This window comes from Gavialis gangeticus, unplaced genomic scaffold (genome assembly GCF_001723915.1).
Source record: "Gavialis gangeticus isolate Ggan-Ray unplaced genomic scaffold, GavGan_comp1, whole genome shotgun sequence".
Lineage (NCBI taxonomy): Eukaryota > Metazoa > Chordata > Crocodylia > Gavialidae > Gavialis > Gavialis gangeticus.
The window spans coordinates 108,395,737-108,422,552 of NW_017729024.1; the positions used below are offsets into that span (position 1 = coordinate 108,395,737).

Genomic DNA, 26,816 nt, shown 5'->3' on the forward strand with positions numbered 1-26,816 from the left:
ACCTGTGCTGCTACATCCCCCTTTCCTCCCACTCCCCACCCCCGCCTGTCCCTCACCCCAACACCTCCATTTCCATTTTCAATGACTGGCTTTCTTGCCTGCATTGCGTGCCAGGCAGGCCTCTGGCTTCTTTACTATTCCTTCCATTCCGGACCAGGAGACAAACCAACTGCAGGTACTTCCTCAGCCTGACAAAGGGTTTTTCAGCCTAAAAGCTGGCATCCCAGGCAGCTAAACCAAGCACACCAGGAGCCTCATAACTGAACTGCAACCAGCAACCATCAGGCCTATCAAAGACGTGACAGGTCTGGGCTTTCCCCAACCAGGACTGTGTGCATGCGTGCATTAGCTGGAGGTTATGGCACCTCCTATCTGCCTTTCACCAGGGGATCGCTGGTCGTAGCATTTATGCAGCTGCCACACTGCCAGCAGTCCCACCAGGCCTCCCTACCCTGGCAGGGTGCAATTTTAGTAGTTATGCCCAGGACCTGGGGCTTCTTCCTTCCCCATAGTCCAATCCCATACCTCCAAGTTCGTCCTGGCAGGGGAACAAGCTCAGCAGGGATAAGTTTTTCCCCTGCTGGCTGGTGATGCAGTTAGTGCCCCCTCCAGCTGAGGGGCTCCACCAGCCTCTTGAGCATCAGGTATGTGGAGTTCCACCAAGTCTCCACATCCTGTATGATTTTGTGCTGTGGGATGTTCAGCTCTTTTAGTTTATCCCACAACATCTTGCCCCCCTTGATGCTCCGTTGGAAGTAGCCTGCCACTTTCCTGCATTTTGAAATTAGCTTGCTAGTAGTGGCAGCGCCATCATCGGCAGCCTTGTCCTCCTCCAACACGTCCCTGGCAACAAGGTGCAACTTCTGTGCCACATAGCTGATGCCAACAAAGTTGGCATCACAGACCACCTTGACCATATTGGGCCCATTATAGATGACCATGAACCCGCGGGTGAGCTCACATTGCCCAGCGAGCCACCCCTGCACCAAGTGGTTCATTGCCTCCATGATCTCTGTTGCTGTGTGGGACTCATCCATCACCTCAGCTTGAAGGAGAGCCCACTGGTCACACCAGTGACCTGTGAGGGAGAGGTAGGCGTGATCTCCACCCTGACTGCTCGAGATGTCCAAGGTGAAGTGTGGACCTGCCTTGTGTAGCTCCTCCCTCAAGTACTCTCTGCATGCCTCATACAGGGATAGCACCACCATTCTACTGAAGGTGGTGTGTGCGGGCACTTGGTATGATGGGACCGCAAGCGTCATGAGCCACCTGAACCTTGGCCACTCATCTAGAGAGAATGGCTGCCCATCAACAGCAGGCATTTCCCCAGTGCTCTGGGTGAACTCGCTTGCCTTTGGAATGAGCCCCCCTTTCTGTCCTCCTTTCCCCCACTGTTCCAGGGTGGTCTGCCTCTGCTTTGGGGGGACAGGGGCTTTGGAGCGAGTGGGGAACTTCCCTTTGGGCATGCTCCTGCTGGTGCCAGGCTGAGGATGAGCAAGGGCAAGGGGGTACTGCCTGAGGAGATGCATCAGCACCCCTGAGGTGCTCATATGTTTTGTTCCCTTGCTCTGGCTGGCTTTGGCTCAGCAGTGCAGGCAGATAATATATGCGGGATCATCTGCCAGTTCAAAATAATCCCAGACCATACTACCCGCTCGCTTCTGGGGTGCGGGTGCATCTCTGGATGCTGCTGCACTTTCCCCCTCCTCTGCAGGCAGAGGCACAGAGGACTCAGCTGAACTACTTGCCTTCACCTGTACATCAACCTCCTAAAATTGCCTTCTGGGGAAGGAGACCTGGCTCAAAGGGAAACTTGAGGGGTGTCGAGCACAAACTCAGGTGATTCCCCCTCCTTCCCCAGAATTTCCCTTGCAAGGGCACTGAGATCCAGATCCAGGGCCAGCTCTTCTTCTGGCACTGGAAGGCTCAGCATGGGAAGTGAAATAGGGGTGGAGTAGGCTGCTGTACTGGTGCTGCTGGTTGTGGTTGTCGTCATGGTAAGGGTAGGAGGGGTGGTTATGGCTGCTGCGCGTTGAGGGAATACAGTCTTGGATACAGGCAGTGGCAGTGACACTGCTCCCCTGTCCTTGCTGCTTGTAACAGCCTCATTCCTTTTAGCTGGAGGAAAGAAGCTTCATCTTAGCTTGGTGGGGGGGTGGGGAAACTTACAGCTCTCCCTCTACCCCTTCTTCCGCCGCTCCCTGAAGGCTGGCCAGTGTGGCCACATGCCTTTCCACCACACTTCATGGGGTGTTTCATGTCTTCCTTTTCTACAAGTATATAAATGTATTTGCATTCCTATATAAATAAAAAAGTAGGTGTGGTGCAGTGAAGAATATATACAAACAACTAGAAATATATCTGTCTCTGTATATAAATTAAAAAATGTAGGTGTGCTGCAGTGAAGAAATTTATTAAACCAATAGAAATTTATCTTTCTCCCTATATAAATTCAATAGCATTTCCTTTCCTATATAGATTAAATTCTATAGTAACCCTATCCAATATAAGTATAAAATTCAAAAGAATAAATCAATTAATATAATAATAAAATAAAAGCACCTAGAAGAAAAAGGTAAAGGTATTCTGAAATCCCTCTTGCTAGGATAGCAAGCAGGGAATCCTTTAGAAAATCAGTGCTGCTAGCCGTAGTAGTCTGACAGTGAACTGCTAGAACATACAGCTCAGTAAGTCACCCAAGGCAGAAAGCAGGGCAGTTCAAAAAATGCTGGCAGTTTTTTCATCCCTCCCCCAGAGCACTGGAATTGGAACAGATCTCAGGGAAGGGTGAAAGTCACTGGCCAGCTAGACAGTCAATAATAAAAGCACTCCTTCCCTACCCCCCCACCTTCTCCCCTATTCCCACTCCCTCTCCTTACTTTACTTTCTTGTTCCCTGCAGACAAGGCATTGAAGGCAAGCCCCAGGTTCAAGGTCAAAACTCGAAGCATTTCAAATTTTTTGAAACATTTCTACCTGCCCTGTTCTGTTTCAATGCTGTTTCAAGGCTGCCTGTTTTGTTTCGACTTCACTGTTTCGTGGTAGAAACAGCATTGAAACAAAACGGGCGGCAAAATTTTGCACAGCCCTACTGGATTATATATAATAAAAGAATCCTGGAAATAGAATGCACAGTGTTGACATTTATTAAATGCATTTGTGATTAGATAGTTTTGCCAAGTTGAACACCACACACAACATTCTTGAACATTCAGATTAAGAACTCTGGGTAAATTTGTATAATCTTTTGTAACACTCATTTAATAGTAATGGTAGCACAAGTTTTGCAACACAAACATAACTAGAAGGATGTTGCCCAAACCATGTATGTTATAAACATTTGTAGTGGAGCAACTGCAATCAATCAAAGGTTAGCCCAAGCCTGAGGCACACTAGTGAATGGCACACAAGGGAATAACAAAGCTAGCATCATGTTCAGTGGCTTTTGACTCCCCAGCTTGAAGGACCATATACCCATTTACAGCCAAGCCAACTGGAGGCAGCCTTCAGCCTAAGTCTAGAGCAGAGATTAAAATCATACTTCTAAAACCACAGCAAGATACATTAGGACCATAGGAAAATAGGGCTGGAAGGACTTCACAAGGTCATCTAGTCCAGCAACTTGCTCATTGCAGAATCTTCCCTGATAAAACAAGCCTCTGTCTAACGTGTTCTTGAACCTTTCCAAGGATAAAGATTCCACAAGTTCTCTAGGTAACCTTTTCCAGTGCCTAACCACCCATGTAGCAAGAACATTATTTGCTATCTTCAACCTAAATATCTGCTAAAATTTGAGACCATTGCTCCTAGTTCTCTCTCTTACTGTCATAAAGAAAAATCTATCTCCATCCTCTTTTAATCCCCTTTTAGGTACTGGAAAACTGCCTTAAACCACTCTGCCACTATATCCCAGTTTCTGCAATAGGAGATGTTGAATTATTTCTACAAATGGTGTAACTAAAAAACATACTTTATAAATGACTGGATAGTATTAGGAAGTTGTGTTGTGCACAAGTGTCTTGATTAGACTGAAATTGGTGGACATGTAAGAAAAAAAATTATGTAATCATACAGGACAGAGGGAAGAAACCAGAGCACTTCAGTACCTTCTAAAAAGAGAGAGCCTGATGATGACAAAGGCAACAAAACCATACTTTCAGGATTTAATGATTTATCTCTACTCAGTTGTGTTCTATCTGCTGAACTATTATAAATCCTAAAATTGTCTCAAAATTCTTTTAGATAAAGTTTTAAGTGAACAAGCTTGCAAATGAGGTATGGACCATGTCCTTCACCCAACTAGAAATCTAGGAACTTTGCTTTGATTTCTCCTTAGTCTCCAGCTGCAAATTAGATGGCTTCCTCTTTTCCTTCCTCTTCCACAAAACAGTCATAAAGATGGGGGAGAGGGAGTTTCTAGTGACAAGGGCCATGCTGTTTTAAACCACAATGCTACAACAGTCTGCTTTGACCTTCTCTAAAGTATGAAATGCTTTAGTATAAGTTATAAAAGTATGAAAGCATAGCAAATTTTTCACTGGGACCCTAGATTAGCTCCTGTTAGAAACACCAGGTACCAAACCTGTCCCTCTTCCCAAGAACAGACTACCAAATTCTGAAACTCAGACATAGCCTTTGGAGTAACCTAAGGCAAGTAGCCCCAGCTACTCTGTCTACAACTAGCAAACAATAAAGAGAAAGACTGACTAGGCTATGGACAGGAGCTAGACTCAATTAGTTCTCTGTAGCAGCAATGGAAGTTAAGTGTTTTAGGACATACGTTATTATAAAGACAAAGACATCACCCCAATTTAATACATGGATCCTGTACCTCCCTAATGGAAGCAGCTTCTTCTTCTTTCCTCTGCTTAAGGGAGCCAGGACATGAGTGTTCTCTGCATTCTTGGTGTTTTCTAAACTATTCTCTCTGCCCCCTCATGTAAGCAGAGTCCTGGAAGACATTTAGAGGGTATTTGAGCCCCTCATTGTGGGAACCAGTATCCAAAGGGACCTGTCCATTCCTTCAGTTCCCTTTCCATCTGATGGAACCCTCTCCATCTGCACATGTTCGAACCCCTTTCCTTGCACCTTACATGAGCTGGCATCTGGGTGAGTTTGTGTAAGGAGCTCAAAACAGGTATGCTGGAAGGACACATCAAGTACACATTGTTAAAAACAATATGAAAAGGAGGTAACTGACATGCTTCATCCATGTATAATTACACAAGCAAACATAATCAGGTAAGCTTACAAGTATGTCACCCGCTCCATAGCAACTTGTACATGTTCTGGCCTTGCAGTAAATGACACAAACTTTACCCCAACTTCATTGACAGGCAAGGTCCCTCGCTTATGACAGGTAAACACACGCACAGGTGAGTTGTAGCCCTGCTGTAAATTCACACCAGAGCTTCTCTTACAATAAGTTGTTCCACAGGTTCTAAAATACTCCAAAGGAGGGTGGAATGAATATGCCCACTAGGGTGAATGAAGCAATTTGCATCTTTAAGAGCTATAATTTCAGACTTTATTAACCTCCATCAGGTATTCAGTCAGCTGAGAATATCACAATGAGATAAATGGGCTATATATTACACCTCCCAGAAAAACACCTTCCTGTTTATACAGGTTCACTTTTCTAAGAGCTTTAAAAATCCGTGAGTTCACTACAGTTGCCCTTAAGTTTGGCATGCTTCGTGGTGGTGCTGGTTAGAGTAGCACCCCAAATTTGGTAACATTTGAAAAAAAAATGGCAAGATACAGGAAATTAAAAACAGTATTTCTTACGATCAACAGAGTATACCAACTTTATTTTTTTCCATTGAGCCTACCTGGGGAACCAAACTGTGGCTCCAAGTAGGCCCCAACACCTGTTCAAACTTACCCAAACTAGTGCATGGCATCAACAGACATTTTGAGGAAAGAAATACTGAGGATTCAACAAGTTAAGCTCTAGTAAGAGATGCAAGTTTATTGTGTGATTTCTCTAGGAAATTCTGCCTTTCTTGTTGTAATTGAACCCCTCCCCCTTCTCCATTTAGACCCAAGTTCTATCAGAGGTTTTGACCCTCTCTATAATGTCTGTATTTGTGCTGGGATCTTGAGATGCCCTGCCCTTTACTGTCCCCCACATAAATCCAGATTGAGAAAAGCCCTGAAAATAACCCAGCTTTAAATATGTGACAAATCAGGAAAGAAAAAAAGAAAAACAAGAAAAAAGTGTATAAACCCTTCACTCTGCCTCTCAACAATAAGGTGAGAACATATTCCAGGATGTGTTGCATGCAAGAAAGTATGGTATTTATTTTTCTTTTGGCTCTCCCCTGCCTCTCAGAGATGCTTGCCTCAAAGGTACAGGGAGGGGGCAGATAGTTAGAGAACTGCTCACTTCTTCCAGATCACTGTGCATTTTGGCTGCTTGCAGACATTAAAAAACAAACAAACAAAAAAGACCTGTGCTTCACTGGAAGAAATAGTGCATTACTTTGACCTGGCTCTGCACCATCTGTATGGAATGGCACATCTGCAGAGCTTTTTGGCACTTTTATCTAAAGTTAATTCAATCAGCTACTAAATAAAAGCACCAAAAAAGCCCCACTAAAGTGCCCTATATATACAGACATTGGGCCAGCCGGGTCCAACTAATGCGATGCCTCCCATGCGCTGGGCTTGGGAGTACGCTGAGTTTAAAGTAAAACATGGGGGCTTTCTGTTTTTTAGGTTTTTTTTTTAACATCTGCAAACAGCCTTTATTAACAAATACTGATCTTGGTACAGAGTTTTGAAGTACCTCTGCTGAGGTATATAGTCACTCCATATTCACAAAAATTACTGTATTTTTTCACATAAAAGACACACTTCCCCCAAAATCAGACCCCCAGAACTAGGATGTGTGCATTAAGTGGCCAAACTGACTTTCTGCCCAGGACAGAAACAGCCTTCTTTGATTCCTGCTCCACAGTCGTATGGTATTACAGACCAGGTAGTTGAGGGAATCAGTTGACCTAATGGCTCATTATTTTTCACCCTACAGATGTTAATGATTGTCTCTCCCATTTAATAGTCTTGATCACTAATCACGCTAACTTTTCTTAGGAACAATTTTGCTGTCTGCTAGCTGCTCCTGGTCTCTCTCCTCCTATTTCACATCCCTGTAAAATCTTTAGCTCTTTTTAAATTTACAAATCCACTCCAGAGACTAGTCTTCGGCAGCAGCTAGGGATTCAACTTTAGTTAAGTAGGAACAGGATGGTGAGTCAGCTGAATATTAGGCTCTGTCTCTGCTCTGTGCAGCCATAGCTCTGGACAAAAGTTTTTTCTTCATTCTGCCGCTCAAAAATAAAGTGAGATTATATTCCAGGGTGTGTTGCATGCAAGAAAGTGTGGTATTTCTTTTTCTTTTGACTGTCTTCTGGCTCTAAGAGCTACTTTCTTCAAAGATATAGGGAGGAAGCCAGTGCAGCCAGGTTGGAACAGTAAGGCTAGGAGGGTACACAGGAGGCAGATGAGGGCCCACACCAAGATACTTGTAGCAGAGCCAGCAGGGGGATGGGCTGAAGGGACAGCATCATGCAAAGTACAATTGTGGGTATCAGGGTATGGCAGTGACTGGGGGAGCCCAGGCTAAGGAGATCACAATGTAAAACCATTTCTGTAGTCTAGTAGGGTTGCCAATGCAACAATATTTTTTTAGTGATAATCTGCAGATTTTTTACTGAAAACCAAACTTTTTGTTTTGTTTTGTTTTGTTTACTATGGTGGATATTATACCCCTAATTTGAACATGATCCTTGTTGCTGCCAACCAGGGTCTGGCTGAACGGTTTCACTTGCATTATGTATAACACCTCAGTAAAAAAAAATGGCTGTCAGAAAAACGTTTGCAGATTACCAGTTAAAAAAAATGTTCTTGGGTTGACAACCCTGGTTATTATTACACCTTATAAAGTGACCATGGGTTGAGACAGAATCCTGTGTGTCAATTTCCCAATGTGCTGTGTGGTAGTGGAATTTTTCTTTGATGTAATCCCTAAAGTCCACAGAAGGGGCTATGGTGACAAGCTCTGAAGGTAAACTCTTATTACAAGTACCTATGAAATCCATTCATATTATGCAGTGAAGCAAGCTGTTGTGTACAAAAGCTCAAGCCTCTCTAAACCATTTAATTTCTAAGGTGCTATCATGCCCTACCTTCTGAATCTGTAGGAAAAAATATGCTAATGAATTATTTCAGAAAAATATGTAATCGTGCACACACATAATAAGGAAGAGATAAATTTGTGCTCAGGTATTTCCTGAAGAGTGGGGTATTTTCTATTCAATAACTTTTTTCGTGGAATGCACTTGAATAGCAGCAAAGCTGAATATGCTCAATAATTTTTCAGCTTCTTAAGCTTACAAACAGTGGAATGCCAGCTCTGCTAGAAGTAAGGTTGAGAAACCCCTTCTATTTAAAGGACAATTCTAAAAGTACTATAAAATCCATGAGTTTACTTGGATTGCCGTACAATTTACTACACGTTATGGGTGTGGAACAGTATTAGGGACCCAAATTGGCGGAGTTTCTTATAGTAAGGGGTTTCCATTATGCAAGCCTCACCAAAAAAATCAATCAATCAACTGACCAACCAATCCGCACTTCTTACAATTGATACATTCTATTGATCCCTTTTTATCACGCCTAAAACTCAGACTTGGTCCTGGTCCCAAGTAAACTCAGGCCCCTTGACACCCACTGGCTTATTGATATTAAAAGCATTACTCAAAAAAGTATTAAGCTCTTTGGCTAAACATGTGCCCAAATGCTAACATGCCAACAGGATTAATGTGTGGATATGCAGAAAGAGTAGCCAAGACAGTTTTTAGCCAGATAGCTTTTCACATGATTTGAGTAGTTCAGGAGATTTAGTTGTCAGTGAACCTGAACTCCACCCAAACAAAGTAAATTTGAACTGGATCCCTGTAAAAAAATCTCAGAAAAATCTGTAAGCATACTGTTGTTGCAACCTGCCTTTATGGAAATGTAGTATGAATATCCAAGTACAGAGAATAATTCAGAAAAATACTATGAAAAGTGAAAGCTGAGAGGGGAGAATGAGTTATTATGAAGCGGAGGGGTATGAAGGAAACGAGGAAAAATTTTAGGCTACAGTAGGGATGGGAGACTATGGGAATGATGCCCAAAGACGGGAGGGAGGTTGAGGGACTCAGGTAAAAGAGAAACACTGATTTGGGAGGGAGAGGACTAGGAACAGGCAGCCTCATTATCTTTTTTCCCCTCTATGTGCTAGGATTTAGAGGGGTGCTTCATCCACCTGAAGGACGACTGAGTCTCTCTCTCTCATTTCCCATGTCTTTCCCCCTATCCTTCCTGTGTACTGGGAGCTGAAAAGGTCCTAACACTCTGAGTGGAAAACAGGCAAGATGTGAATATGCAACAACCACATAGGTCTACAGCTAAAATGAGAAGATAAGATTGATTATGTTTAGTGGCTTTCATAGACTTTCAAGTACCAGCAGTGGAAAATGACAGATTATGCAGATTCACATAATCTTGAGGATGGTTCTTATATCTAGGTAGACATAAAGCTATTGTTTCCAACTGTATTCACCTCTTTGGAGTGTTCCCTTTAGTTGAGAACATCATATCCATTTAGTAGATTTACCTTTCCTAAAAAAAGGTTCAGGCCAGCTTGTAAAACAAAATTTTAAAATTGTAGAAATAAAATAAAACATTAAAATAAGAAGATGCAACAAAACCAACTCCCCCCGATGGAACCCTCCCTCCCCCACAAAATACAAAAGCAATCCACCTCACCCCATCCAGCTCCTTGTTCCCCTACCCAATCCCACCTTCCTTGCCACAACACATGCACTTCCATAAAAGAAACCAATCCCCCAATACATATAATTTGAGAAAAATGGGGTGCTTCAAACCTATGCTGCAGAGAGATGTCTATAGCCTTTTCCTCCATTCCGACTAAAAAGTACTTCTTTCAGGATTATCCTTTGCTAGGGATATATCATAAAATGCACAGATTCTATCAGCAATTTACTGGGTCCCCGTGGTATAAACTACAACTTTGATCATTCCCCAACTGGTCTTGATTGCATGACATTTATCTTAGCTAGTATACGTCATGTGCAAACCCTCTGGGAAAACAAAAATGAAAGCACTGTTAAAAAAAGTCAGTTTCTCTGGACAAATGTGCACCAAAATTATTGCAGAACAAGACATAAACTCACAATACAAAACAGGAAAGACACACATTCACAAATTTTCATCATGACTCAAGGAACCAAGCCATGAGCACTGTAACACAGGATATGGACACACATCACACTTAGTTTAAACATAGCCTAAGACTGAAGCAAACAGATATACAAACTTGTTATAATGGCTTAAATTGGACTCCAAATGGTTCAAAATATTGGATTTATGTCATATTATACCCTACCTGCCATCTGATAACCTCAGCTAACTTCCCTACATTTTACCAGCTACGTTCTATCACCAGGTCAACATTCCCCCTTACCCCACCCCCCACCTACCTGCCTCATACCTATTGAAGAACTATTTTTCCAATTATTTAGTTGGTCTAATAAAAGAGACCACATTTACCCAAAGAACCTTGTCTGCCTGGAAAATCAAGTACCCTTTTGAACTAATTGAGTAGGAAATGCCAGAAGAAAAGGGTAGGAGTTGGGGAGGGCCTGGTGAGAAGCACCCAGCCCCAACTGATCCTGTTTGGGCTTTTGATTATTATAGGCTCTTAAACTGGAGGTTTTCCATTGTGGCTGCAGGGGTGTATTGCAGCTATTCCACATCTCCTTGCTGACAGACTTCCACCTGGAGTCAGTATCCAGTATTGCATGGATAGGAATCTCTTTAACATCAACCAGTTTTGTTCCAAATCCAAAATAACCAACACTTCCATTACTGATCTTCAGTACACTGATGATTGTATCATATGTGCTCACTCAGTTCAAGAATTCTAGATCATTCCTGACTGCTTCTGTGAAGCACACAAATTTCTTGGACTGTCAACTTTATGAAAACCAAGATGCTTTACCAACCTATCCCAAACAAACCAACTGCTATGCCATATGTTACAATTAGACTGCAGTTGTTGGAGAATATTGAGCATTTCCCCTAGTTGGGTGATCACCTTTCCCAAAAAGTAAACATAGATGGCAATATTGAACATCAAACAAAATCTTCCAGTGCTTCCTCAGGACATCTCCAAAAATGTATCTTTAATGAATGTGACATCAGGAACCAAGGAAAATTTCTTGTCTACCACATGGCTGTCACCCATACCCTGTTTATATGCATGGGAAACTTGGACTTCCTATCAGGAACACTGAAAAGCCTCAAACTGAGGCTGAACTGAAGCATCAATGATATCTTTGGGAAATCCTCCATATCAATTAGAAGGACAGAAAAATGAACGCCAGCATTCTGGCTCAAGCAAAGGCCACCAGCATTGAAGCCACATTTATACAGTACTAGCTCTGCTGGACAGGACATATCATAAGGATACTTGACAGCCAGCTCCCAAGACAGGTCCTGTACTGCTAACTCACCAATGGTCACTGCCCTATAGGTGGGCAAAAGAAGAGGTTCAAGGACACCTTGAAGGCCAATCTGAAGAAATGCGATATTAACATTAAAACTTAAGACTCAAGCACTGGATTGCTCCCAGTGATGCTGGGTGTTACCAGAGATACAAGGTGTTAACCATTTTGAGTACAATTGCCTCACTATGAAGGCAGATAGGTGAGAGAGATGAAGGAAAAGAGCTGTGACCTGGCATCACCAGAATCAACTCCTTCCTCCTGGAACTGTTTGCCATGTCTGCAGTAAACATGCAGATCTTGCACTGGCCTCTTCAGTCATCTCTGGACTCACCAGTGACTCCTTACTATTAGAGGCTGATGTAAGAATAGAACCCTACAAGGGACTAGGACCCTGTGGGTTGTGTAGGCGAAAGCCAAATCATTCAGAGACAGAGAATGAGCAGCCCTGCAAAGGAGTCAGGGGACCAGCAGCCAAAGATGACACAGCTAGGAAACCCAGTGTAAAAGAGGCCAAGAACGCTGAGCGACCTGAAGCTGAGAGAGAGGCCAGGGGCCCAAGTGACTGAAAGTTACTGCCAGAACAGAGGGTCCAGCAAAGACATGAATGTGGCTATGAGGAAGGCTGGAGACCACCATAAATGCCCCAAGGTGATTTAGTGTTCCAAGGTAAGGATAGAGACCATAGGGCCAGAATTGGCACAGAATACAGGAGTAGTGCCTGCAGGGCAAGATAAAGTCCAGCAGGGTATAGAATAGTTAGTAGTGCTGTGTGAAGCTTTGGTCATTGATTTGATTTGGAGGAGATTTGGCCCGATTCAACAGCTAAATCTCCAAATCTGAATTGAATCAGGAGACCCATTAATCTTTCAGAACTGAATCAGAAGCCTCTGATTTGATTTGGAGAGATTTGGAGAGATTCAACGATTCAGCCACAATCACAGCTTTATATGTTTTTTCTATGTACCTCAAGGTACCAGGTGTGGCTCGTGATAGTGGGGCGGCTGAAGCGTCCCACAGGAGTGCAGGGGGAAAGGGCCCAGAAGGACTCCAGAAGTGGAACAAAAGTACTTCCGGTCCACTTCCGGGTCTGCCATGGAGTGCGCGGGGGACCCCCCCCCAACCCTTGGCTCAGCGACTAGTGCCTCCTGGGTCTGGGGGGGCACCCAAAATCCCCCCCCTTGGCCAACTGCCAAGCTGGAGGGGTGCAGGGGGGGTCCCCCACATGCTCAGCAGTGAGCTGGTAAGCTTGCCAAATAGGCATTACCGTTGCTTAATCTACATTCTAACCCTGAGTAGATTCCCCAGGGACACCCCCCAGACTTGCTACATTTTATATTGCCTTGAACTTATATAGCCAATTTGCTCTTGTCCACAATATTCTATGGATATTTACCTACTTTCACTTATGCTGTTGACAGACGTTCAAATGATCATGCAATGGGATTGGATCCCTGATCCCAACAATCATGCCTTCTGCCATTCCACACATGCATGACAGAATACACAATTATGGGAATCAGGGATGGATCTGCATCATACAACTGCCACCAATCTTGCTATGAGTTGCAGGAAACAAAAGGAACCTGGCAGGCAAAGCCAAGAGGCTCTCCTGGGGGGGATGAATTTAAACCCCTGGACCTGACAGCCTTGCTGGAGGTACCAAACATGAGGGATCAAAAGTTCCCAGCAGAAAGAGCAGCCCTGCATAGCTTATTCTCAGCACCGACTCAGGGCAGCCCTGGGATAGCTGGAGACCTGGGGCTGTCAGGGGCCAATTCTGACAAATTAGCTGATTCTTGGCCCTGGGCCTAAAACAACCCTGGTATGTGGACCTGCCACATGTTTGATTTAAGGTGCTGTACAAACTAGTCACAAAGATGTTCTGCATCATATGTGGAATATATTTGTGGCTGGTTGGCCATTTTATGGTGCCTTAAATTGTAGGAATGTGTGGCACTATTGACACTTATGTAATGATTAACATGCTAATCACACCATAAATGTAACAAACCATAATGTGCCAGGAGGCCTTACAGTCCACCTCACTTTTGACAATCCCCATGGCAAGGAGAGTCTCATGCCCCGTTGCTGATGCACTCTAAAAAGCACAGCCCTGAAATGAAGCACACTGGATCCCTTAAGGTAAACATAGCACAGCTTTCCTGCAATCACACCTGTGGTGAAGCTTGAACAAGCAGAAAAGACAAGGTTCCAACTGATTTCTTCATCTCATAGTCACTGAATCCCCAGATTTCCTCAGATCATAATCACAGCTCTGCTTTTAATGGATACTCCAAATAAAACACCCCATGGTTCTTATAGGCTAGGGACAGACATTCAAAAAGCCTGAGCCCGAAATGATTCAACCTTTGCAGGTTAGTCTAACCTAGCTATGCTGAACCAGTTAGTAACCAGACATTCTCTCTGGACTGAGAAAATTCAGACATGCCTGCAGTGGCTCAGGCCAGAAGCTGGGGGGTGCTAAAGCAGCCCTCCCTTCCTTTACACATTTCTGAGCTGAGGGGGGCATGGCCAGGCCCTGGCAGGACATTCTAATTAGGGAGGTCTGCCTGCACCATCCCAGGCTTTTCCCCTCTGACTGCTCAAGGGGCAGGAGTGTTGCCAGACCCCAGCCCCTTGCTAGCACTCTGAGGCAAGGGGGTTGTGCAGTGCATGCATCTGTTGATGATACAATGCTTTTCAATCTCCCTCCCTGCTTCTCCATACTGTATGCAGCAAACTGACAGGCAAGCAAGCCGGCAGGGAGTTGATTGTTGACCCCATCAGCAAAACAATAGCCTCTCTATTAGTTCAAACTCTTCTGTCTGCCTGTCCCAGTGAAATTGGAGACACATATGCACATATGCATTAGCTAGCATACCACATGCTTAGGGTCCATGGGGCTGGGGTCTGTGCTGTGGGAGATAGGAGGGAGGGGGAGATTCCTGCTTGAGCAGCAAACAGTGGGGGCAGGGGGGAGGTAGGGCAGGGGGAAGCCAGACAGACCCTGCTGTACCTGTAGTCTCTGCCGGAGCTCCAGCCAGGGAGCAGCCCTGCTGTGGAGCTGTGGAGCCCTGCCCAGCCAGAGAGCATGCCGGGATGCTGGGGGACTCTGGTTTATCTTAAACCAGCAAGGGGTCTGAGACAGACATTGCATAAATCAGTTTGACCCAGATCAGTTAAGTTTGATACTACATTCAACCAGGTTCATCTCAAACCAGTTTCAGCCATTTTCAGATTGACTTATGTACACTGAACATCTGTTCTGTTCCAGGTTTAAACCAGCTTCTGATTACTCAAACCATTTATGTGTAATGTCTGTCCCTAGCCACATAGTCAAACCTATTACAGTTAAGATAACCATGGTACTTCCTTCGTCTGTCTTGCCACCCACCAATTTTGGGCTAGCCACATGCCCATTCTCTAACTTTCTGTAGTGCTCTGTTTTGCATCTTTAAATTCCTGCAGCGCCATTCTCTCAAGTTACCTAGTCATCTCCTGCACCATTGACTGTCCTCAGCCAGCTAACTAGAGCTTACACAGATAATTCCCAATGGTTATTTCAATGTCCAGTTCTATATTTGCTAGTTTCCTTAGATTTAAATTTGAACTACCTCAACTTCATTTCTTAGTTTTCAGATATTTGAAATCACTGAACTCTACACTCTGGAACAGCTTGTGAAAGTCCAGGACAAACTTAACACAGCAATAATTAAGTGTTTTATCACAAATTTGTTCCAGCTTAGGCAACTTACTTTTTCTGAGACAGACAGACAGACCAACAGGCTATCAACTTCAACAGGAGCAGAATCAGTTCGTAAGCAACCCTACTGAAAATAATTGATTTATGTAGCTTTTTAGGCATTGTAAAATATTGGATTGCAAAATGCATTTTTTTTGTATTTTCAGCTTCAATTCGTTTCTCAAACCATGCAAGGTTTTCATGTCTCTCACTTTCAAAATTTGAAAATTTGTCAAATTGGTATGCAATGTTGATATATTTTAGATTTTAAGTGCTGTATGAGGTCTCAAATATATCAGTGTGTGATTTATTGTAGTCAGTTAAAAAATTTAAACATAAAGACTATTAGAGAACACTTCTTTATGCTAATACAGTTACAATCTATAACAACATGTACATTCTGAATTTAAAAAAAGAATATTTTGGTATATTTTTATCTATTCAAGCTTGAAGCTAAAAAGATTTTCTTTTAATGTTCACCTTTAGCTGTAGTGTCTTCTCTAAGTTTTCAATCTTCCTTTCAGCTATGTTAAGCTTTCTTAGCCCCTCTGACTCTCTAAAAGAGCTCTTTGGGGACAGAGACCTTGAACGTTTCACAGGTGGTTCCTGGAGAATAAAACAAGGACATGGTTGAACTAGTTGGAACACTAGATTATGAAAGACATGCAGAATTAAAGAACAAGTAATTTTGAATACTAATAACGAATTATAAAAAAAATCCTGCATGGAATACCAGAGAAATAACAAGCAGAATTACCACAGCGCTACCACTAAAGGTTTCTCTGTGACTCGTTAATGAGAATATTCATTTACATTTACATTGTTTCTTTCAGAATAATGATGTCCCATTAGGGAAGACTAAAGGGTTATAGACTCAGAAATGCAAGAAACCTCATTACAAAGGAGGGGATAGAGGCTGGTCTAATTGCTCTATAAGGGTCCAAGGTTACACTTGATAGGACAACCAGAAACAAGAGGGAAAGGATTTTTTTTCCCTTTGAAATAGTTTAACACACTGTGAAGTTGAAGGAACAATATGCTTGAGGAATATAAATACAACAGACAGTAGATCTTATACCATAATGACCATATGGTCATTAACTATAATGTGGCTAACTAGAGACAAGAATGTGTTTATATTATGTACAGCTTCATATAGCAATCTGGAGAAAGAAAATGTGAAAGTAACATTTAAACTGGGCAGCATTCTTGTTCTTACTGTCATGTGTCCTTACATCAAAGAAATAAAGACCTCTTCAGATTAGGCTTACTGATATTCTGATAGCTTTGGCTAAAGGACAGTGAAACACTGAATCATTGCTTAACACCTAATAAGATCATCAAGATTTCTAAACATCAATAACAAGGAATAGCAAGAGGTTGTTTTTATTATCACTATTCATTGTTACTATTTTAAACCCATGTAATCTCATAAAGACTATGAACCAATGCTGTCCTTATTTTTAGATATTACCATTTTTATTTGATAGAATAAATAAGTGATCTATACCAAGGAGTTGGATGGAATTGTTCTTAGTTACTAAAGATTTCAATAATACATTATCATATAAACTTTGCAGACATTATGACAATTAAAAAACACTTCACATCTTTCTTTGGCCATTGTCTGAAAGCATGAAGTAAATAAATATTTTAAAATATTATAACCCATTATTTTGCTTAAATACAAATGTACAGACTTTTAAAGGAAAAAATAAACATCTATTTGTACATATTTAGTGCACATTTTAAGTATGGCCAAATAATTTGTATGTGAAATGATGATAATCTGAGCTTGGATAAAGAGAAATCAGAAAAGAAAGAGCAGACTTGCAAAAGTATGGCATTTCTATATCTTTACTTTCTCCTTACACCAGAAAGAATTCCACCAGTATTGTATTTGTCTATATAAAATTTCTAAAATTCAACATATTACAATGCCCAAATCTAAAAAAGTCAACACTGATGCAGAATGCTATATATTCCATGTGCTTTCAGTAGTTTTAGTATGGATAGAAAATAAATGGGAGCTATGAGATGATTATTCCATTAATATTTAAGATATTTAAAAAAAACCAGTTATCTATTTTGGCATCATTCCATATTATATACCTATATGTTGAAAATAATTAGTCAATATGTTTTTCCAATGTTTTTGGGCAAGATTTTCAAAAGGAGTATACATTTTGTATACTTTACTTACTGGATGTCTAATCTGATTTACATTAAATGGGTAACACTTGTAATTGTGCAAAATCATTCCCTTATAAAGAAATCTGCACACAAAATCATCGGTCACTTTTGAAAATCTTGGCTTTAAGGTTCAGTCAATTCACTAATTCTAAACCATGTCTATCACAGTTCATAGTTACCTCATGCCTATGTGAATCTGCAGTTTTCAGGAAGCAGCGAGTTTACTTTCTATGTCACCTCAACAGGTATTTACAGGTTAGGAAACTGTAACTTTCCACAAGGATGGAACAAGAAGTCAAAAGTACCAGGTTTGCTGCTCACAGACAAGGGCAACAAGAGAGGAGGTTGAAGGTAGCCTGCCTGGTGTCAGTCACAGCTACACTAAACTGCCAGTGAGAAGGAAAAGGAGTGAAAGGGTCTGAGAAGGACTGGGAAGAGAACTGAACTACTTCACTGACAGGGAGAAGCAAGGGCAACTGAACAGAAATGCTAATGAAAGGTGACCTTGATACACCAAGGAGAAGACTATTCTCTACCTTTATATATTAAGATGGGGCATGGTTGTGACTGTTTCTTGTTGCAGGATAGGGTCAGGATACACAAAAACTAGAGAACTATCCTGACTGACAACAGTCATTAAAACGTTGGGTGGGACCAGTAATAAATGCACTCTATCCAACCTTGCCTTAGGTTGAATATGTTGTTATTTGATAGTAATCCAATCAGAGGTCAGTGGAGAGAAGATGGGTCTAGGCTTCACAGTGCAGTCAGGTAGTTCAAAGGCAATCTTTGCCAAAGAGGCAAACTGTTTAATTTTACAGCCAAGCTAGAGGAAACCATGTAGTAAAATATACTGTAATTTGATTGCCTGGGGCTGCTGCAAAACTCAATTTGATTCCAAGAGGGAGATGGTTTCTGTAATATGTGCCTTACAACAGTAAACTTAGCCACTTCTTGTGCCGCTGCCAGGTTTTGGCAGTTTAACTTGCAAATCAATCCTTAAATTACACTGAAATTTAAACACAGTTGTGCAAAAATCATACATCCAAATTTGGTTCCTTTAACCATCTAAAAATGTTTGGAACTAAAAATTATCTTGTTCTTTGAGAAGTAAGAAAGATCAGCCTGAATCAGGAGATGGTAACAGAAGTTTTCAAGTCAAGTAATATTAAAGCACATCCACAAAAGAATATGCTAAATAACATGAGAAACAGGAACAAATGCAATGAGTTCTGCAACAGAAAAATGAAACATTGCGGTAATGTATGGAAACCATGACAAGCTGTTTGATGTGGGTAGCCTTCTTGTTGATCTAAGACCTTTAGAACTGATAACTTACATATATGTGCCTGCTGTTCATCTGCTGCTCATGTAAAGACATTGGCTGCTTGCAGACATTAAAAAAAAACCCTATGCTTAACCAGAAGAAGCAGCGAGTTACTTTGACTTGGCTCTGAAGCATGTCTAGATCAGGTGCTTCAATGGGGCTTTTGGCACTTTTATCTAAAGCTGATTCAATCAGGTATTGGAGAAAAGCACCAGAAAAGCCCCACTAAGGCGAGCATTTCCTGAAGTCTCTGGGGCAATTCCAACCTACTTCAGATGTACATTTGGCACTCAACTAACAGTAACAGAAATATAGGGCCAAAAGGGCCGTCCAGGCCATTAAATCAAGTTCCCTGCATTAAAAAAAAAAGTGACTTGTCAAAAACAGCCCACATGTTCATCCATTCCAACCTTCTTACCACAAAGCACAAACCCAAAAAACAAACCCAAGCCTTACAATAAGCTACCAAGTAAAAAGCAGGAAAGATGTTCAGGCAATCCTAGCCCATGCTACAGAGAACAGAAAAATCCCATTATCCTTGTAAATATGACTTGGGGAGCAAATTTCTTCCTGACCCCAAAGCTAGAGATCAATTTAACCTCAAGCACAAAAATGAGACTGGTTTAAGACTAACAGGTGCCCCACCAAATATGTGCCCTATATCCAGTGTTTCAATGGAAGGCAAAAAAAACACAAACAAATCCAAGCAATGCATTTCTTCAGAGAAAAAAAAAGTGTCAGACCACTCACTAAAGGCAGCAAGCAGAAAACATAATAAGATTTGGAACATTTGGAATACATTACGAACAGAAACCACCGAAACCAAGCCAGAAGCTTACATAGCTCAGGTTTGGTCTTGTTTCTCAGGGGAGTAAGAAAGGTCCATTTGTGGAGACACTATATTTCAATGTGAACTTTATCAACATTGAAAGTTAATTCTCACATCCCTTTCAAAGAGAAATCTCATATCACTTAAGACTTTATACAAGCAAGAAAATTGCTATGATGGAACTCTTTGTAAGGAAAGCTAATCTTGGTCCTTCTGCCCAAATGCCTTCAGGGATGGCACACTGAAAGTAGGAAATATTTGGGCATATTTAGAGGGAGAGTTACAGAAAATTCATACCACTGTTACTGAGGCTGTCACTGAGCGTTTGTGTGTCAGATTCATCAGGCCACAGAAGTCATCATTCACATGGTATTGGTACTTCAGTTCCAAAAAGAACTCTTGTGATTTAAAAATTGGCACTGCACAAAATGACAAGCTGCTAGACCACTTTACATAGAACCTGGAAAATGAGAGAATAGGAAGTCCCATCCAAATTCTGAGAAATTAACAATAGAAGCAATCTTTCTGGTAGAGGGAGTGTTCAACCTGCAGCTGCATTCACTCCCCTGGGCTCATCGCCTTCACCAAACCAGCTGCTCCAATCTTCCCATTTTCCACTGATTGTAGTCTGGGGAATCAATGACCTTCTCTGCTTTACACCAGGTCTGTGAGGAGACTGGTGCAGTACAGCAATTCCCCCTGCCTGCTCCCTCAACTGGGCGATTCCATGTCTAGGGAAGTGCAGAGAGCATTCCCTTGCTGCTTCACTCCTCACCTGGACAGGCTAGAAGGGGAGTGTACAAGTGTGCATTCTTGCAAGGGAGATCTTCTAGCTTGATACTTAGAAGATCTTTCTCCCAAGAAGGCCCATGTTTCCTCCGGGAGGAATTGAGTAAACACTTCAACACTCATAGTTTCTACTGGGAGAGTGGTAATTCTCTGGGTAGACACAGCACGTGTACATGGCCAAGGAGGAAAAACGGTACAGTGGAATGGCACTTCAGTGTCATGAACCGTGTTTGCAGTGAAAATGAAGCTCAGTATCCACAGTCTTTTGGAAGATATATATTGCATTTTCCTCAAAATGAAACTTAGTAACTTTTCTGTTTCATAAGTTCATTCAAAATAACAAGTTAACTTAAAAATGCCTTCATTCTGAGAAACATAAATACTGCTATTTAGTTAGACACTGGCAGTAGCAATGCCACTACATTTCATTAGAATGGGTTCTTTATTATTATTATTATTATTATTATTATTATTATTATTACAATGTGACCCTGAAAATAAATTTCACAATGGAAGCATTCTGGTTATTTTGTGAGCAGAACCATACTTAGCAATCATTGAGAATTGCAGGCAGTACTAGTAGTGAAGAACCAGAGTAGTGGTGCGCTGTATGATTAGATCTAGATTTCAGAACAGAGGAACATTTATTGTGGTTTTATTTAGGTATTACAATTTTCACTTAAATTTCCAGTAATTACATTTTCTCCTCTGGCTCTGTCTTATATTGGGGATGCCCTCAGATTTCTCATTAATATTAAAAGCAAGGAAAAGTCTATTCATATCACAAAGACAGTCAGACACAATAGAAGCAAAATAATACAATGAAAAAGGTTGACTTAGCACTCTTAAAGGAAAGCACAAGAAGAAATTATTATGCGAGCACAGCAACTTTAACATAAGTATGAGAAAGAGCCCCTATCTATGAAACTGAAACAATCATGTTTTCCTACTGGATAGCAAAATTTAAAGTCTTAACTGCCTGTGAACAAGTGCTCTGAAAATATATTTTTTCTTTGGCATAATGTACAGTGTAAAATAATGAGGCAGGCCTGACCACTCCAGATGCTAGTTAGTAGCTTCTTGGGAGCAAGAAAAAGGGAAGAACTTTCAGAAAACAAGATGCCATATCCCATTGTTACTTGTGAATGTCATGCCCCATTGTTACCTGTGGAGAGACAAGATGAATGGGGAGTTTTCTATTAGACAGATCTGTGATTAGATGAACCCCACATCAACTCCATGTGTTCTACAGAACTTCAAGAATAAAATTCTAGAACAGAAAGCTAGTGACCTGGATAGCCTGCTGCACAAAGCTATGCTAATCCCATATATGAATATTCAAGTATTAGAATTATTTTCGTATCTAATTCATTAACAAATAATAGTAACAATAGTGTCTTTAAATAGGAGCGTAAATTAAACAAGCAATCTTCAAAGAATCAGTGCAATGCTATTCATAATATTAGAATATTAAGACTACTAAATAAAAGTCGTTGTAGAAAATAACAACAAATCATATTTAAAAATAAAATGCATACTTTCTGCTGTATTAATAAACTCATAAAATAAACTTTTCATGTTCCTTATATTTCCAGTTTAGGAAAGGATGGGCATCCTAAATAAACAGCACAAACTACTTAATAAATATTCATTTTAAGAAACTAACAAAGAATTCAGCCTTTATTTAATTTCACTAAATTAAGGATCCTTTATTCAGTGTTTAATAAGGTAAAACTTTCTACTCCCAATAGTTATTTTAACAAGTATTTGGCAGAAAATATAAACACCCTTCGAACAAGCTTCCAGAATTATAAGCAGCATCAACAGTTATTAAAACTGTTATTATCTGGACCCTTGAGCAAAAGTGTTTGGCTTTACCAGTCTTATTCTGACACAAATACACAAGACAATAAAACCATCATACCTCGAACTTTCTTCCAGTCTTTATGCTGCTATCCAGGATATCTGTGCTGCAAAAATTATGTTCTGCTAGATTAAGATTTGCTGTTTTCAATTTTTTCTGCAAAAGCTTTATTTCAGACTTCTGTGTTTCTATGAGATTTTCTAGGTCACTTAAACAAGGCTGTTGAAATTCCTAGAAAATAACAGTACGGGTATGTTAAATTAATACAAAGAACAGAACCATACTGAATCACTTGGATAAAACTGCCTACTGAAACAAAACATCATCCGTGTAACAGGAAGCTGAGAAAGCTGCTTCTGTCCATGGGAATCAAAGAAGTAGTGGTTTATCAAAAACAATCCCATAAATCTTGAGTAATTATATTTTCACAACAATGACTCCATATATTTTTAAAGCAGAAGAAAGCTAAGTTGTTATCTACAATGATACGTGTTTTTCTTACACAGATATTAGAACCAGTTGCCACAAAAAATGCTGCGGTCATGTTAACTCTCAGATGAATTAATTCAAAATTGCTTGACAAAACACTAGGTCTAAATTTTATTAGTTGTAATATTTAAGATCTTGAGCTTCTGGATATAAATGGTCTAGAAAAATGGAAGAACTAACTGATGACAATGTTACACTCAGTACTACCATTACTGCTATTCTGATTTCATTGTCCATAAACATGTTAAGTTTCTTGCTAAATTGCATAAATGTAGAGCTACGCTGATAGAGCTTGTAAATTCAGATGATGAGTAGTAAGGGCCAAGTTAAAATGATGGAATAGGAGTAAAAAGAGGAATCACTGGATCACAGTGTTATTTAATAATATATGCACACATCATCACAGTGACATTTGATTATGAGTTTTTTATTATTATTTTAAATTTATCAACTCATTCATAAATATTTCCAGGCACAGCATAATATTGTCATATGCTCTTCACTTTGGGCTTAATCTAAAACCCATTGTAACTGACAAAAATTCCTTTAATTTCAACTGCCTTTAAAATAGGCCCTTAATGCACAAAAGCACTTCCACTTACCAGAAAGCAATTACTCATTTGAATAAAGAAAGGAAGATTCTAGTATAGCTATCAATACTAACTATTGTCCTCAATATTGGCATGCCTCAAAATACACAGCCAGTGTTCTGATCATTTTAAAAATAAAATAAAATGAATGAGGGGAAAACCTATTGATTAAATGTTGTGGACAATTTACAAGTTCAAGACTCAAGTGTGAGACAGTGAGAAAAGCCTGAGCAAAAATATGTTGCTAACAAGCAAATTCCCTAAAACACAATGGAACTACAGCACAGGGAGACAGACATAGCTATCTTGGATATGTCTACATGGCAGCACCATACAGGAATATCTAAGCAGTGCTATTCAGCTGGGGCACAAGGCTGCCCTAACATGTCTCTATATATATAACTTCCTATTTCAGAGCTAGCATGTGGAGGATTAGCTCAGGTATATCAGCATTTTACTATACAGACTCTGGTACACAGCATCCTGCATTCACAGGTAACTCAGGGTCTTGTCTCCACGGCATTCTATGTAGACATACTTCTTTGATTCCTTCCTATGCAGCTTTTTTACCATGACCATTATGAATTCATGGTTCCTTCAAGCAAAAACAAAATAAGAAGTATAGAGCATTTATTTTGTTAATGCAAGAGAAAGGTCACTCCTATACCAGCTAGAGAGCGGAGGAGATCATTAAGGCAAGGAAGAAAAATGGTCCATATTCATGTTGACAGTTCCTTTAACAATTTCTGATGCATACTCTGTAACCTATAAGAGACTATACAATACTGCCGCTAGATGTCACTTCCTCCAGCCTCCTCGGGTCATTAGAAAGGCAAGCTAGGAGACCACACAAAACAAGAGGAGGGACAGGGGGGCAGTGCCACAAGCCAGCCAGGTTCTAGGTTTTCCAAGCAAAGAAAGGGAAATTGATATGAAAGCACATACATAAGATGCTGCATTAAAGAGTTTTAAACAACTTGAATGCAAACAGACACAAACATTTGTTAACTCTTAAATTCTCAATCATATATAAACAGAACATCTATTGGATATAACAACAATACCAGTGACAGCCAGCAAAAAAAAGAGAAGGCAATCTTTCTAATCTCAATTACTGCTCTTTTAATTCCTGATTATAAATATTCTATTTGTAAAACACAATTTTTCAAAACAGAAGCAGGCTTCAGACTATTATACTGAATTTTAACTGGCAGGATTATGGTGGGCAAATTAATTTATGTCATCTGTATAAAATGTTGATTAGCTTGTTACAGTACCATTGCTGTTTAATTTCCCTCACTAGTAATGAGATGTATATAGCATTGTGAAACAAAAATAAATGTTAAACTTCCAGAACAGGTGAAATTGTGACTCACGGCAAGTCAGAAATAAAACTCACTAAAGTTAAAGAGCTGGAGTGTTGTCGTAATCATGATAGTCCAGGAAATGCCTGAGGTGCAAGAATTGTTTGTGATATTTTTAACTGGACCAACAGTTGGGAGAGATGTTGGACAAGCTGTTTTTTACCCCAACTTTCTTTTCTATTTATACTGTTTCTCAAAAATAGATGTACAAAGTCATGTAAAGCTATTCATTTTGAATTACTGTATTAAAATATATTTTCTTGTTACATTCTTTTGATAGTTTGCATGTATAAATATACCCAATGCATAGATGTATTTAAAATTTACTGAGAATACACCTATATTTTTGGACTCTCATCTTTCAAAATTGTATCAGCCTGTGCAAAGTATCTGTATTTATAGCCTTAATATTATTCAACAGATTGCTATGAGCTATGCAGAGTTTACTAAATGGTTAATGCCTATGATGTCTGCAGAGCCTACTATTTATTTCACATATGCATTTGACTTCAGGAATTTAGAGAGCTCATAGCTGATTTTGAAGAGATCTTTGTTCATGATTGAGGTTCTCTCAAATCACAGTGCTGTCTCTATTGAGATTTTGATTTTTGCCCTCTAATAATTTAATCTTTCCTTCACCATCTTCTTCACTTAATCTGCTTTTGAAAGGTGTATGTTTTTTAATTGAATGTAAAAAAGATTTTAAATGAATCTTTTGATAAAAAAAGAAGGGCTTCCCAAGCTGTGCAAATCTGCCTGGGGTTTAAGTCAAGTTCATGTTCATTTAACATCATGGGAATGTAGTTATGTATGCTAGATTTTTTGGTACAAAGAGATGGAAAAAAGAGAGAGAGAAGAAATCCTTTAGTAAAGGTATTTCCCTTTAGTCCTCACCAGAAATCTCTTCCAAACCTAGTTAAGGAACCATTGTTGTTTTCTGAAAAGTAATATAAAATTGTAATCAGACTTATGGTAAGATGAGTACACTGCCAATTTTCAGCAGTAAAAATCCACTTTGACTGTCCAGCTTTTAATCGGAATTCCTCTGTGGGTGCTAATGTAATACAAGAGAAATGTTAAAATGAAAGACAAAAAGCCTTGAAGATTCTGAAGTGTTCACTAACATAAGCAAACTGATCCGATCTTAAGTAGGAATCATGTTTGCACTTCAGGGCTTACAGTAATCAAAGCCAAAATACTCTACCCAATACACAGTCCAAATTCAGACCATGTGCTAGAGAGTTCCTGCATTATCTGGAAAGGAAGGAATCTTTACTCACATGCCAAGGGGCAGCAGTGGAGCTTTGCTAAACCTTCTGATTCGGCATCTGCACTGTAGTAGCCTTTTCTCTCACCAGCTGTAATGCTAACTCTTTAAAACGATGTAGGACAATTGTTAGCAGCTCTATGAAATTTCAGTTCTTTCAAGTCGATTCCCAAAACCCAGGGTTACATTCTGAGTTCCTACAGGGTTGCATCTCTGTTGTACAGCTGTGGATCCTCATCACAGCCTATCCACACACCTATTAAGTATGCATCAATATAAAGGCTTACTCTCAGAAGTACCACAGATTAGGCTTTTTATATTACACTAGGGCCATGGAAATCTATGGAGGCCATGGAGAAATATGCCCTTATAGCACAACAGAAAGCAAGCATTCAGCTCTTCAAACTGTTGCACTACAAAGATGGCAAAAGTGCTACAAAATATCACCTCTTTCAAGGCAGAAGTCTGAGTTTTTTAACAATGCATGTAGCACCTGTACAATTACACACAGGGGTCTCTAAAACCCCCCAGCATCCCATAGGCCCCTGCCTCCTTTTCTGCTCAACGCACCTTGATCCCCACACCCCGCCCGGCTCCCGTGACTGACAACGGGATGCGCCAATAGCCGCGGCTAATGCCTCCTTCGGGCTTGGCCGGCCTGCCAATGGGAGGGGGGAGGGGGGAGGGCGATGGGCGGCAGCAGGGTTCGGTGCGCGGCGCGGCAGCCCGGAAGGAGCCGGTTGGGGAGTTTCGGGGTGTGCGGCGGAATCCTCAGCCGTCACCA

General features: G+C 40.7%; 1 protein-coding gene across 5 annotated transcripts in view; it reads right to left on the minus strand.

Moving 5' to 3' along the window:
- The window catches only part of CNTLN (centlein), a 474,592-nt gene that overhangs the window by 244,934 nt on the left and 202,842 nt on the right, over positions 1–26,816 (minus strand). For 3 of the 5 annotated variants that reach the window (XM_019517543.1, XM_019517545.1, XM_019517541.1), the window contains 2 exons: positions 22,383–22,553; positions 15,801–15,926 (listed from right to left, as the gene is read on the minus strand). The exons of 1 other annotated variant lie outside the window; for it this stretch is intronic. In XM_019517543.1, coding sequence (XP_019373088.1) covers positions 15,801–15,926; positions 22,383–22,553 — 297 coding nt within the window. The remainder of the gene's footprint in view (positions 1–15,800; positions 15,927–22,382; positions 22,554–26,816) is intronic. One more of the 5 variants, XM_019517542.1, reaches the window with a different exon arrangement.